The 13,232-nt window shown below is 43.1% G+C and overlaps 1 protein-coding gene across 5 annotated transcripts in view; it reads left to right on the top strand.

Moving 5' to 3' along the window:
* Positions 1 to 6,071: 6,071 nt before the first annotated feature.
* Herc3 (HECT and RLD domain containing E3 ubiquitin protein ligase 3) overlaps positions 6,072 to 13,232 on the top strand; it is a 65,284-nt gene continuing 58,123 nt past the window's right edge. For all 5 annotated transcript variants that reach the window (XM_090356817.1, XM_090356816.1, XM_090356815.1 and 2 more), the window contains exon 1: positions 6,072 to 6,319. In XM_090356817.1, the coding sequence (XP_090212943.1) occupies positions 6,094 to 6,319 (226 nt within the window). In that variant the 5' untranslated portion in view covers positions 6,072 to 6,093. The remainder of the gene's footprint in view (positions 6,320 to 13,232) is intronic.

The raw sequence follows: 13,232 nt of genomic DNA, 5'->3' as shown, positions 1-13,232 counted from the left end.
TCTTTCCATTTCCTTATAAATGGGGTAATGGCATTTTTTTTCTGATGGCAACATAGAATTCCATTGTGCACAAATACTTATGGTTAATTGTATATTGTTACTGTGTCTGACTTTGTTACCTGGTATATTGTATATACATTTATTTGTTTATTTGAAACAGGAAAGGGAAAGGGGGAAACAAAGATAATTGGAAGGGGGTAGGGGAGGGAAGTAGGGATAAAAACAAGAGAAGGGGTATCAATGTGTGAGAAGTATTGCACCTACTATCTGACGAATATAACTGTAACCCCTCTATACATTATCTCAGCAATTAAAAAAAAAGTTCAGGTGCAGGTAGGGTAAAATCATTTGGATCAAAAAAGTGAGCTCCAATCTGAAAAAAAGAAAAGCCAGTATAAAGAGTGAGGGGCGGGGAGAAGAAGGGGGAGACAGAGGCGGGGGGGTAAGAAGAAATTTGGAGGTATAGGTCAGAGTGCCAGCACTAAGGCCTTGACTTCAAACGAAAGTACCACCGTAGAAGGAAAGAAAAATAGTACTAGAGTCTACTCTGGGTCAGACACTAGACTAGCAATTGAGAAACAAGCAGCAAAGGCTCAGCGCTTCCAGGGGCAGCTAGAATTCCATGCCATCAGTTGTTCTGGCAGGTGCTGGATGGCAGAGTGACACGCACAGCCCCAGCTGTTCACATGAGTCACGCTGCAATGACAGCTGCATTTGTCAAAGTCATCAACCTTTAGATCTGCTCACGTGTGGCCAGGGGAGAGGGCATTTCAGAAGGGAGGAAATGACACTACTGAATTCGATTGCTTTGTTGTCTCAGGTTGGGGTTCAGCTCTCTAGGTACCACTCAAGCCTCTCTGTGCTCCTAGGCTTGGCTGAACACCAGAGACACCAAGATGAGGGAAGCTGGTTCCTCCCTCTGAAGCTTCCAGTCTACACATGGAGTGGATACTGGGGGAAGCTGCCTCACCAGCACTTTTTATTTTGCTTTTCTTTATAGTTTTACCAACTAGTGTTCATCTCCAAACAAAGTGTCACGTTGCATGTGAGTTTGGTAAAAATGCATCTTCCTCTGAATTCTCTGACTCAAAACTGGGTTTGAGATTTAACTATATTGAGCTAATAGAGATAATGTATTTGTCACTGCGGCATAGCATTCTATTTTACACATGTTCCTTATTGGTGAATATTTGGATCTTTTTCGAGATATGGCCTTGCTATATAGCCTAGGCTGGCCTTGCCTCACTTATGCAGCCCAGACTAGCTCTGTACTTGAAACTTCTCCTGCCTCAGCATCCCGAAAGCCAGCATTATACCTAACTTCCTCCCTTTGTAATATACTGAAACATTCTTATATGCATATCTTGGTGGCTATGTGCTTGAATTTCTCACTGTACTACATGGTTAGATGGCCATGTGGCTAATTATATAAAATTATAGTAAGATGTCAGTCCTTCAGATGTATTTCTGTGTTTCTAGTGTTCGGTCACCACATGTAGCTCTGGTAACCAGGGGACAGTGCGGCGATGTCCCATTTCTGCTACTGCAGAAAGTTCTAGGTGTCCAGGTTTGTATCTCTGGCTCTTGTCCAGTGCAGGAGCATCAGAGATTTCCTTTGTTTGTTTGGGACAGTGTCTTCACTGTAGGTCAGGTGGCCTGGAACTCCTGATCCAACCCCAGTGTCATGGCATGGGTCATCATTCCTGGAATAGACATAGCTTCTTAATGAGTGGGACAGACTGTAAAATGTTATCAGCCCAGGAATAAAAAAATAGCCAAGTGGTGTGGTATTCATATCTTGATCTTGGTTGGATAATGCCAACTTGTTTCCTAAGTTGTCATGTTGTTCACACTCTCGGTGGCTGGGTAAGGGCTCTGCTTGTTCTCCATTGTCACTTTTCAAAAGCCCTCTGCTTAGGGGACAGTGTATTCTTCCAGGAGCCTCAGGAAGCCCAGCACAGGTAGGAAGGAATGATAGGGAGAGGCAAGAGGGTTCCTGGCATGCCTGAAACTTCAGCTAATGGAAGGGAGAGAGGACAGATAGCATACCAAGTTTGCTTTTTATGTCATTTCTGCTTTTGGTAAATTCTTGTCATTAGAGTGACTCTAGTTTCTAGAGTTAATTGTGCATTTAGGTTGACTGCAAAAAGTTTCTAGCATGGGTTTGGGAGTCCCTTCCAGGCACAGAAGCCCTGGGCACTGCCCATGCTGCTCTTGAAAACACAGACCCCTACATACACGTATACATTCAGGTGTCTGCTCCTAAGCCTTATTTGAAAGGAGGCTTATCTCTGTTGTAAATGAGATTACAAGTCCTGCCTGAATGTCATTTAGCTTCCAGGGACTTTCAGACAAAGGAAGAAGAATCAGTACCAGGTTGCTGCTGTGTACATGTGTTGATGTGTGTGTACGTGTGTGCACGTGTGTGTTCATGTACACAGAGCTTAGACTGAAGTTGGGGAGGTGGAGGTTGTCTTTTAGCATTCAGCTCACTAGGACTGGGGAAAGAGACCAAAGTGCATACCCCATCCACCCCTGTCCAGAATCACACACACACACACACACACAACCTTTCTAGCCACTTGCTCCCACTTGTGTAAGACCTGGTGGTGGTGGAAGTGCAGGGGAGGAGTTGGGCAGAGCTGATGCTCACCTGTGGGGTGAAGGGAGCCAGCTTCAGGCACTGCTCTGTCTCAGTCGGGAGCACTGGGCAGGGGCTGACCACAGCAGCTGACAGGTGCCACCCTTATGTGACAGGCTCACTCCATTATCCTGCATCCATTTTAGGAAAGAGGCACAGGCTGGCCATGGTTAGGCATGCTCCCTCTCGACCCCAGCCAGGATGTGGGGAAGAGGAAGTTCAGCCCTTTGACTGTGAGGCACCCTTCCTTCATATTGTGATGGAATGCAGGGGCTGGGCAGCTGCTGGAGTTAGAGGTTTTTTAGCAGGCCTGTGCTTTGAAGGGAAATCAGATTCTGCCTCTGTAGACACAAAGGCAAGTGTCAAAATGTCCAGTGGTGCAGGCCACTGCACCACTCACAGTAACCAGATGAAGCAGAGGCTGAATTTACCACTGGCTTCCTTTTCATGCCCTTAACTGCTCTCTTGAAAATTAGCTGTGTTTAGCGTTTCCTACTGTCATCTGTAGAGCGTCGTGCTGGTATAGACCATGATCCTCCATTAGGGTTGGGACCCTTTCAGAAGACTGTCATTGGTTTCAGGGAGAGTGCTACCCGGATTTGAACTCAAGGTCTTATGCTTGCTAAGCAGATCCTCTACCACTTGAGCTATGCTTTTTACTGTTATTTTTCAGGTAGAGTCTTGCATTTTTGCTTAAGGCGAGGCTCATATTGGGATCCTCCAGTTAGTGAAGTAGAAGTGTCACTTTATATACCCAGGCTGGCCTCAAATTGTGATCCTCACAATATTGGCCTCCTGAGAAAGGTTAGAGGCAGAAACTACTGCTTACAGCCCAGAGGGATACATTTTATTTATTTCTGTTTAATTATTTTGGTAAGAAGATTTATTTGTTTTTGTTTTATCTGTTGTGAGGCTTGAACTCTACCACTTTGAGTCACAGCTCCACTTCCAGTTGTTGAGAGGTTAATTGGAGATAAGAATCTTACATACTTTCCTGTGTGGCTGGCTTTGAACTGTGATCCTCAGATATCAGACCTCCTGAGTAGCTGGGATCACAGGTGTGAGCCACCCAGGTCCTGGCTGGAAGATTTCATTTGAGCACCTGAAGAGTCCTTTACTATAACTCAGTTGGGGAGGATTTTTAAAGTTTTCTTGAGCAGTCATTCTTTTTATTATTTATTTTCCTTTTTGTCAGTCATGGGGCTTGAACTCAGGGTCTGAGCATTATCCCTCATCTCTTATGCACAAGGCTAGTCTTCCACCACTTGAACCATGGCTTTACTTCTGGCTTTTTGGTGATTAATTGGAAATGTGTCTCAAAGACTTACTCATCAGGACTGGCTTTGAACCTTGATCCTCAGATCTCTTCCTGAGTTGCTAAGATAACAGGTATGAGCCACAGGCACCTAGCCTTGCTGTTTTTAAAAAATGTTATTATAAAGGTGGTGTGAAGGGGTTACTGTTACATAAGTCAGGTAAAGAGCACATTTCTTTTTGGACAGTGTCACTCCTTCCTTTGTTCTCTCCCTGTTTTTTTTCACTCCCATCCCCACCCACAGGTTTGACAGTTCATTTTTAACTGTCCAGTGAGCACCAATGCTGTATTTGTTTACTCTTTGTCCCTCCATTTCTGTGCCTTCCCTTGTATCCCCAATGACATAAACAAAAAGAACAAAAAGAAAAGAAAATGAAAACAGCAAAAAAAAAAAAGAAAAAGAAAAAAGAAAACCTCTTGTGGCTGTTATTTTCAGTAACATAATTGTTAGTACTATTTATCAGGCAACAAACTTAAAACAGAAAGTGATGTATTTACTATCCATATAGTTGACTCTCATTATCTTCTATAGTTACGCACCCTAAAGTTCTCATGGAGACCAGATCAGTGGTTATGGCCCCTCTGCACAGATTCAGGTGAACATTCCTGAAAGGCACTCGTCCAAACATTTTTTGTCAGTCATCAACACATAACCCCATATTATGTGTACTCTGTCTAGACACCCTGCCTAGAACACATTGCATACAAATAATTCTACTTTGCAAATAATTATACATTTCTGTAAACACAAGTTGAGACAAGTTGGCATTTTATTTCTGCTCCTGGGTATTGAGATAGGAAATGTTTTCGGCTTTGAGCACACACCCTTGCTGTACCCTCTTGTATGTTTTTGTATTTTTCATAGGTCATCATCTCATGAGGCCATCCTTGTAGTTACTCGTCCATCTTGGCTATATGATTGTTATGTATTCTTCATGTTCTACCTGTTTGTTACTTTCTGGGGTGGCTTCATGTAGGCATTTTTCCTCTTCCTTTTTAGAACATACCCTGATATTGATCCATTACCACTGAACTCACAGGTAGCACCATAACATCATTTATTACTTCTGTGGATGTGCATGTGTGTACCAGTCTCTCCTAGATACCAAATGGTAACTGTATTTCAAATCTGAAGAACTGAGATTCTGATGTTGTTTTTTTTTTTTTTAGGGGGGGATGGTTATAGGGCTTGAATTCAGCCTGGACACTGTCCCTGAGTTCTTCAGGTCAAGCACTACTTCCCATTTTCTAGAGATTAATTGGAGATCATAACCTTAGGTCATTTTGTGCCCAGGCTGGCTTGGAACCTTGATCCTCAGATCTCAGCCTCCTGAGTAGCTAAGATTACAAGCATGAGCCACCATGTCTGGCTCTGATGTTCTTAACTACAAAAAAAAAGGATAAGTGAGAGGATGGATATATTAATAGCTTGCTTAATAATTCCATGAAATATCAAAATACCACACTTTACCCCATACTTAGATACAACTATTGTTAACCAAAATTTTAAATGTGCTTTAGTCATGGTCTCCTGCTTTTCCCTCTACCTTAAAAAAATTAGTGTCATTGTATTGTTTCAGTATTCTGCCTTCAGTTTCTCTTTGCTCCTGCCATCATCAAGCTGCTGTTATTTTTCTTTAATAGAAATAAAGCTGTTGTTTACAGATTGCATAGACAGAGTTATGGCTTCTTAGCCAGTTAGCTCCTCCTGTAGGTTCCCCCTGCCCCCATTTTGGGCTGGAGTTGAACTGCAGGGCTCATGTTTTCACCTGGCTTTTTCATAAAGGCTGGTGCTTTGCCATTTGAGTCATATATCCACTTCAGAATATAAAATGCTTATTAGCAGACTGACAGAGGTATAGTGCCACATAATGTTGCTTATGTAATTTTCTGTAAGAGAAAGGAAAGACCATGAAATATTGAAATGAAGAATGAAATTAGTGTAGGCAATGGCAGTTGAGTGAGTTGGGGAATTCAATAGGAACAGATTATGTGGTTTACCCTTCTTTACTCTGCCATTTCCCTTTTAACTTCACCTGCTTTACAGTTCTTTCAGAGCATTTTTTTTGCAATGCTTGTATTAAACTTTCCCCCAATCTCTCTTCTAGACTACATGACTCCCTGAAGGATACGAACAATGTTATGCTGGGGCTATTGGTCTCTGGGCCAACCAGGAATCAGCACGAACCTGCAAGGAATTGTGGCTGAACCACAGGTGTGCGGATTCATAGCCGACCGAGGCGTCAAGGAAGTAGCCTGCGGGGGAAACCACTCCGTGTTCCTGCTGGAAGACGGGGAGGTCTACACGTGCGGTCTCAACACCAAGGGCCAGCTGGGCCACGAGAGGGAAGGCAACAAGCCAGGTGAGGGCTCGTGCGGCCTGCTCTGCCGTGATGACCAGGGCCCTGTTAGGATCTGCGGCGGAGGCTGCTGCGGCTTTCCACTCCAGCTGTTTGTCTGCTGTGGAGAACCCTGGTGTCTACTGTGACCCTTCTGACAGGAAAGTGGATCTATCAGTGACCGGGAGAGGGGAGGTGACGAGCTAATGCATGTTCCCCCAGTCAGCAAAAGCTAATATATTACCATAGTTTGTGGACAGGTAACTCCTCATACAATCAGCGTCAGCACCAGGCTGACCTGGCCCTACTGCCCCAAACAGAAAAGCTGTCGTTCCCTTCTGAAATGGGTCTGAGCTGTCTCTAGAGGGCACAGTGTTGGAGGAAGATCCTCTACTAACCGCACTGCTTGCAGCTGCTGTCAGTCTACAGCTTGTGGATTTGCTTTGTCTCTAGCTGGTGCAGCCACAGGCGCATAGATTGATTTGGGGCATAGATTGATTGTGTGTGTGTGTGTATGTGTATGTGTGAGACAGACAGAGAGACAGAGAGAGACAGAGAGACAGAGAGAGACAGACAGAGACAGACAGAGAGACTCAGAGACAGACAGAGAGACAGAGAGACTCAGAGACAGAGAGAGAGAGACAGACAGAAAGACTCAGAAACAGAGAAAGAGAGAGAGAGAGAGAGAGAGAGAGAGAGAGAGAGAGAGAGAGAGAGAGAGAGAGAGAGAGAGAGAGAGGGAGAGAGGGAGAACAGAGGTATTAAGCTCTCTGCAAAGATTTGAAGGTCATCGAGACCCTCTGGTTTCCTCCTTGAGAATATCCAAGTTTTCTGTTGCGTGTCCACTCCTGGGAGACTGCACTTCTCCTCAGCCTCTCCTTTCCCTGCTTCACAGTTCTGCCCTCTGTGCCCTGATGTGTATGGCAGAAGAGGGGGTTGCATTTCAGGGACTGGTCAAATGCTGCACCTGCTGGTTCTGTGCTCCTAGCTGTTTCCCAGTGTGTCAGGTAGCCGAGGGTTCTAGGTTAGGCAAGTGCATGACTCATGCATTTGTGCTTGGGCCTAGGGCAGAGGCCTGGAATTCTCAGAAGCACCTACACTCAAGGTCCAGCTTTAAATAAAGTATTGGCCTGTAGTTCTTTTGCATATCCTTTGTTATAACTTTTCTTTATTTGTACATGAACTCGTAAGTTCATAAGGCATAGTTCTGTAGAACTGATATTATGGAAAGACTTGTGCCCCATGCCCTACCCCTGCCCCCATTTTTTTAAAACAATTTTTTGCTCAGCCTAGAGCTTGAACTCTGGGCCTGAGTACTGTTTCTGAGCTTCTTTTGCTCAAGGTTAGCACTTGAGCCATTGTGCCACTTCTGGCTTTTGTGTAGACAAGATTGTAAATAAGCATCTCCTGGTCTTCACAGCCCTGGCAGGCTTCAAACTGTGATCCTCAGACCTCTGCCTGTGAGTAGACTGAGCCACAGTGTCACTTCCGGCTTTTTCTGCATATCAAACCCAGGTCTTTGTGCATGCTAGGCGAGCATTCTACCACGAGGCCAAACACCTAGGCCCCAAAATCTCATGCTTTATTAGCAAATAAATGCTAATAAAAAATAAATGCTAATAAAACATGAGATTTTCTTTCTAAAGGATATTTTTATAAGTGTCTTATAACTGACAATTAAGTGTAAATTTTCTTTTATTATGCTAAAATAGGAACTAGTGTGCCAAATAATTTCCACATTTCCCCTGAGATGACTCATTTTCATCCAGCTTCATGTAGGCACTCTATGTGCACATGTGCTAAGTGGACAGTATACCTTTGCCACCCATGCTCTCTTGGCCTTCCAGTGTTGGGGTTTTGGCATAACCTAATCATGTCATGTCACTAGGCATGTCTGAACTCATTAAGCATTCTCTGACCTTTCTTCCTCCTATCTGCAGTAGGCAAAACTGTGGTGGGTATAATTAATGGAATCTAATTTGACTCTGCTTAAGTTTTAAAAATTCTTAGCTAGGAAACTTTTTTTTTTGGTAGCAAACCCCAAGAGCAATCATTTGTAAGTAGTCCTTACATTGCTGTGAAACTCTGCCAGATTCATATCTATGATTGATTCTTTTTATTTCTTCCCGAGATAGTCTTTCTTGTACATAATTTAGTCCAGTTCAATCCCCTTTTGTATTCAGTCTAAATATTTCCACAATGCCTATCACCATATGTAACAGCTCCCCTGCTGTTTGATAAATGAGGGATAGAGGGCAGAAGAACCTCCAAAGGCCTAACAGAGGTTGCTGCCAATGGTGGAAGTAATATTTTCACCTAGCTCTGCAGTTTGCTTGAAAGACGAGGTTAATGGTTTTGCCAATCAAGTCTTGGTGGAAAGCAAACTAGCTGAGCTGAGAGGAAATAGAAGAAACCCAGTAATGACTTCCTGTTATTGAAGTGCACAACTCTGCTCCAACAGACGGAAGGCACCCTGGGAAATGTTCAGATCTCCACCTTGCAGTTGTTAGGGCCTTGTTGCTTCCTCCTCAGGAAGGGGGATCGTCTGGAAGGCTGAAAATCCTTCACGAGCATGGTGAAGCTGTTAGGAATGAAGCCCACAGTTAGATCTGGCCCTCTCTGGTGGCTGAGCAAGTGGCCTCGTGGTTCAGTGGGCTAAGGAACAGGAATAGCTTTCCCACCAGCATCTTAGTCATAAGTTACCATTTTCTGTGTGTGATACTCATCCTCCTGTCTTTTAAATAAGTAACACAGTGGCTTCCATCTTGAGGCAGGCAAGAGGCCAGCTGACGTATCTACTGAATGGCCAGCTGATGTGTCTACTGCATGGCTCTGGTATTGCCAACCTAGGTGGAGTCTTGCATTCAAGTTTTGTTTGGAGATGAGCATGCTGTCTTCAGTAACTTCAGGATTTTGACTGCGGAACATCTTTTTAACCTCAGACAGATTAAAAAAAACCCCTACAAATGGCATTTTATTTTCAAACTGTTTTTTTTTTGTTTGTTTATAGTTCATTTCTACTTCATCCTTTGCAGAGAAGCCACAGGATATAAGCTTGGCCACTAAGTATAATTTGTAACTTTCATTTACGAGTTAAACACTAAATATGATCAAGGTGTGCTTTGGTAAAAGGTAGGACTAAACAGGCCCCATCCCTTCGCCACTGCACAACAGTGCCAAGATCCTGCCTCATGAATCGTTGGGGGACAATTCATAGCTATCAGAACAGCTGACTCACTGCTGTGAGTAACTTGAATTTGCAATAGAAGCTCATGAGTGGAGGCAGGATAATGAGTAAATGCAGGGACCTTGGAGCCACCCTGCCTAGGTTGGTATTCTGGCTTTGCCACTCAGGAGCTTCTGAGACTCTGGGAAAGATCTTAACTTCTTAGGTGTCAGCTTTCTTGGTTATGAAATATGGATGATAATTAACTTGTTAGGATTGTGTCAGCTGAACGAGTCTTGTGTCATGTATTTGGAATTATGACAAGCATACAGTAGCTCTCCATCTGGGCCAACAGTACTGTTGTTTAACATTTTTAAATTTATTATAAAGGTGATGTACAAAGGGGTTACAGTTGCGTAAGTCAACTATAGAGCACATTTCTTTTTGAACTATGTCACTCCTTGCCTTGCTGTCGCCCAGCTTTTCCCTCCCATCCCCCCCAGAGTTCATTTTCAGCATAGTACCATTAGTGCTATTATTATTTGTTATTGGTAGTAATAGCGATGTGTGTTAATATTTTCCAGTATAATGTTTTGATTTTGCTACCCCAACATTATTTTTATTTTTAGAGGGTCCCTTAATACTGGATGAGCTAATGATCTAGTTTAGGGGTTAGGGAACATTTTATAAACTAGGAATGTGAAGGGAGAGGTCAAATGTTCAATTTCTAATTTTGAAGGATAGTCTTATTCTAATTCTTTTGGTCTTTTATCTCCTTGTTCCTAAAGAAATGTACCTTGTATATATTGTCACAGTATAAAAATACTATATGATCATACACATATGGGCATCCATGCCTGTTATTCCTGTGTAGTTAACATTACCTCTTTCCTTCTTGCTGAGAATCACAGAGAGAAGAGGCACTTTAGCACACCACTCTTTATGCAGGCACACTGAGGATTATTGCTTGGTTCTTGAAGAAGCCTGAAGGGTTTTGGCAATAGTTAGGCAGATAGAGAAGCTACAGGATCTGAAACTAGGGCATAAGCTATTTATTGTTTTTATTTCAAATACTTTAAGATGAAATGATTTTTAATTATGCATAACTTCCAAATAAATATTAAGTAGAGGGACACAGAGCATAGCCAAATTCTGTGGGCAGTTACCTTAGATATCCAGGTGGCTTGGAGAGCGGTAACACTTCGGATGGAAAGGTCAGTGAGTGGCTTTCCTTTCTGTGCGCTGCTTTCTGCCTGTGAACCGCTTGCTGTGGATGGGATCTGGACATGTCTGATCCTTGGCTTTTTAAAAATTGTTATTGTTGTAAGAGGGAAGTATTATGGGTCCGAATACTTTCTGCTTCCAGTAACAGAATACCAGGCTAATCGTGTCCATGTCCTCCTCTCGCTGGGGACCTATGTGTAGGACCACTTCATCTGAGCACACTGATGGACACTCCTGAGTGCCTAGAGGTTTCCTCTCAGCTCAGGGACTGGAACTTTGTGCTGATGATTCACTCTACCTGCTGATTCTCTAGCACACTGGTATGATTGTGAGGTTTTCACTGACCCAGACTGAGTCTGTATTCATTTTTCAAGTGCCTTATCAGCAGGTGTCAGCTCTGACGTCATACCTGGTTGTTAAGGTTATGTTGAAAGATTCCTTTTTCCCTCATGAATTGTTCTGTTTTGATAATGTTAGCTATTAGAATGGAGACTCGTGGACTCTCAAAAGGAATGTGATTTACCTTGTGAAAGTAGGGGAATGTTGGAGAACTTTCTATGAAGTCTAGTCTCAATTAGCCTATTGACGTTTTGGGAGTTGGTTATTTGGCTAGGTAGAGGGTTATAAAGTTCTTTTTCTTCCTTCCTCTAGAGCCATACAAATAAGAGCCTGAAGCCAGCCCTTAACAGTGAAAAACCTGTTTTCTACCTTGACTCGATTTGCTACAAACCAGCGTCCTCTCCATCATGTGAAAGAGGTTTTCCACTTACTGGTTTGGCATTGGTCTAGTCCATGCAGGATGCTGGTGGTTGTGAGATCAAGGACACTGCGCTGGCTGAGGCTGAGATCTGCCTTCTGCCTGTAACTCAGAAGTTATCAGAAAGGGAAAATAGGGAGCCCAGGAAGACAGGGGACCACTATGCATGTAAGTGGCTCATCCCTGGTGCCACGCACTGGGGATCTGGAGCCATGTCCAGAGAGAAAGCAAAGGTATGAGACCCAGAGACAGCAGTCTTGCAGCACTCACCACAAGTAAAAAAATAAATTTTCTTTTCCCTTCAGATGAAGGAAAGAAGCATGGGTTGACTGTAGTGTTTTGTTTACTTTGGCCAGTGATATTCAAAGCAGGTTGGCAGTTGGAGAGTTTGAGGGACAGGAAAGACAGAGATGCGGAAACAAATTCTTCCCCAATTGTAGCTAGTCTTCTCTGTGTTCCTTCTGGGCTGGTCATTGTGGCGAGGGCAGATCCCACATTAGAGGCCAGACTTTAGTCCCCTTTCACATTTATTGTTGTTTCCCTTTCCTTGACGATATGTTCTTAACTCTGAATTCTGTACACTACTTACCTTTGTAATATGTATGTTTATTAGGGCGCCGTGACTTCTTAGGACACTGGGCAGGACTGATCTCTGTCAGCACTGCAGGGCTGCAGAAGCTGGTCAGGCATGTGATAAAACCAGTAACTACCATGGTGGGTTATTCAATAAATGGGATTGGTGTGATTGGCCATGCACCTGGCAAAGCAAACTGTAGATTCCTAGCTCGGTCTGTATTCAAAAATAAGTTCCAGTTCTGTGAAAGACATAAATATAATAACTAGAAAGATGTGTTGAAAACCCTGAAGAGTTCTAAATGTGAGACAAGCAGCCCATTCTCTGTAGAACCTGCTTCTTCTTCCCTTTGGTTTCTGCATGGCTGGTGCTTTCACTTCCAGTCTCTGCTTATGCCTCACCTTATTAAAATGTCTCCTTTTACTCCCCTATATTTTTCATTTGTCCCCTTCCTTCCCTCTCTTTCCAAACCATTTCTCCCTGTGTGATCTCATATATTCCAACTCCACTCTCCCTTCACCTTTTTCCTTTCCCCTTCCAACATCCCTTATTTGTTTAAGCTCCCTGTAAATCAAAGTATTAATTGTATGTTCCCAACATCTAGAATGTGGTATGGCACATAGTAACTGTGACTTCTAGAAGTCTTTTTAAATAAATGACTGAAAATATGCCTTAAAAAACTATGTTTCTTTGAGTTTTCCTTCATCTGGCTGCTTTATGCTTCATCTCTAGGCAGGCTCAAGGTTCCTGCTGACAGGTATTGCAGGGGGGCTATAAGGCTCTGCATGGCTCACACCTGTGAGAGAAGAAAGTTCACCCCAGAAACCACCTGCCTTCCTGCACCTGCATTGCCTGAAGTATTGGTGAAATCAGTTGCACTGCCGACCCAGATTTATTGTTTCACATCCTACATTATGTCCTTTTGATTACTCAAATGCTTATGAAGTTACATTTGTAGTGCTAAAACTATAATCATTCTGAAAATAGGAGAACTCTGATTGCCCTTGTGGCACTTGAAGTGCTGGGATATCTGTGGACTCAAATGTGGAATCATCTTCCTCATGAAGAAATCTCTGTGTTTAATGACAACTTTATTAACATATAATTTGCATAACATAGACTTTACTCACTTCATGTGTGCAGTTCAATGCATTTAAAAGTATATACACAGAGTTGTATAAGCATTATCATAGTCAATGTTTAGGCCATTTTTATT

This window comes from Megascapheus bottae, chromosome 23 (assembly GCF_031878675.1).
Source record: "Megascapheus bottae isolate mThoBot1 chromosome 23, mThoBot2.hap1, whole genome shotgun sequence".
NCBI classification, from domain to species: Eukaryota; Metazoa; Chordata; class Mammalia; order Rodentia; family Geomyidae; genus Megascapheus; species Megascapheus bottae.
This window is presented reverse-complemented; position numbering and strand designations above follow the sequence as displayed.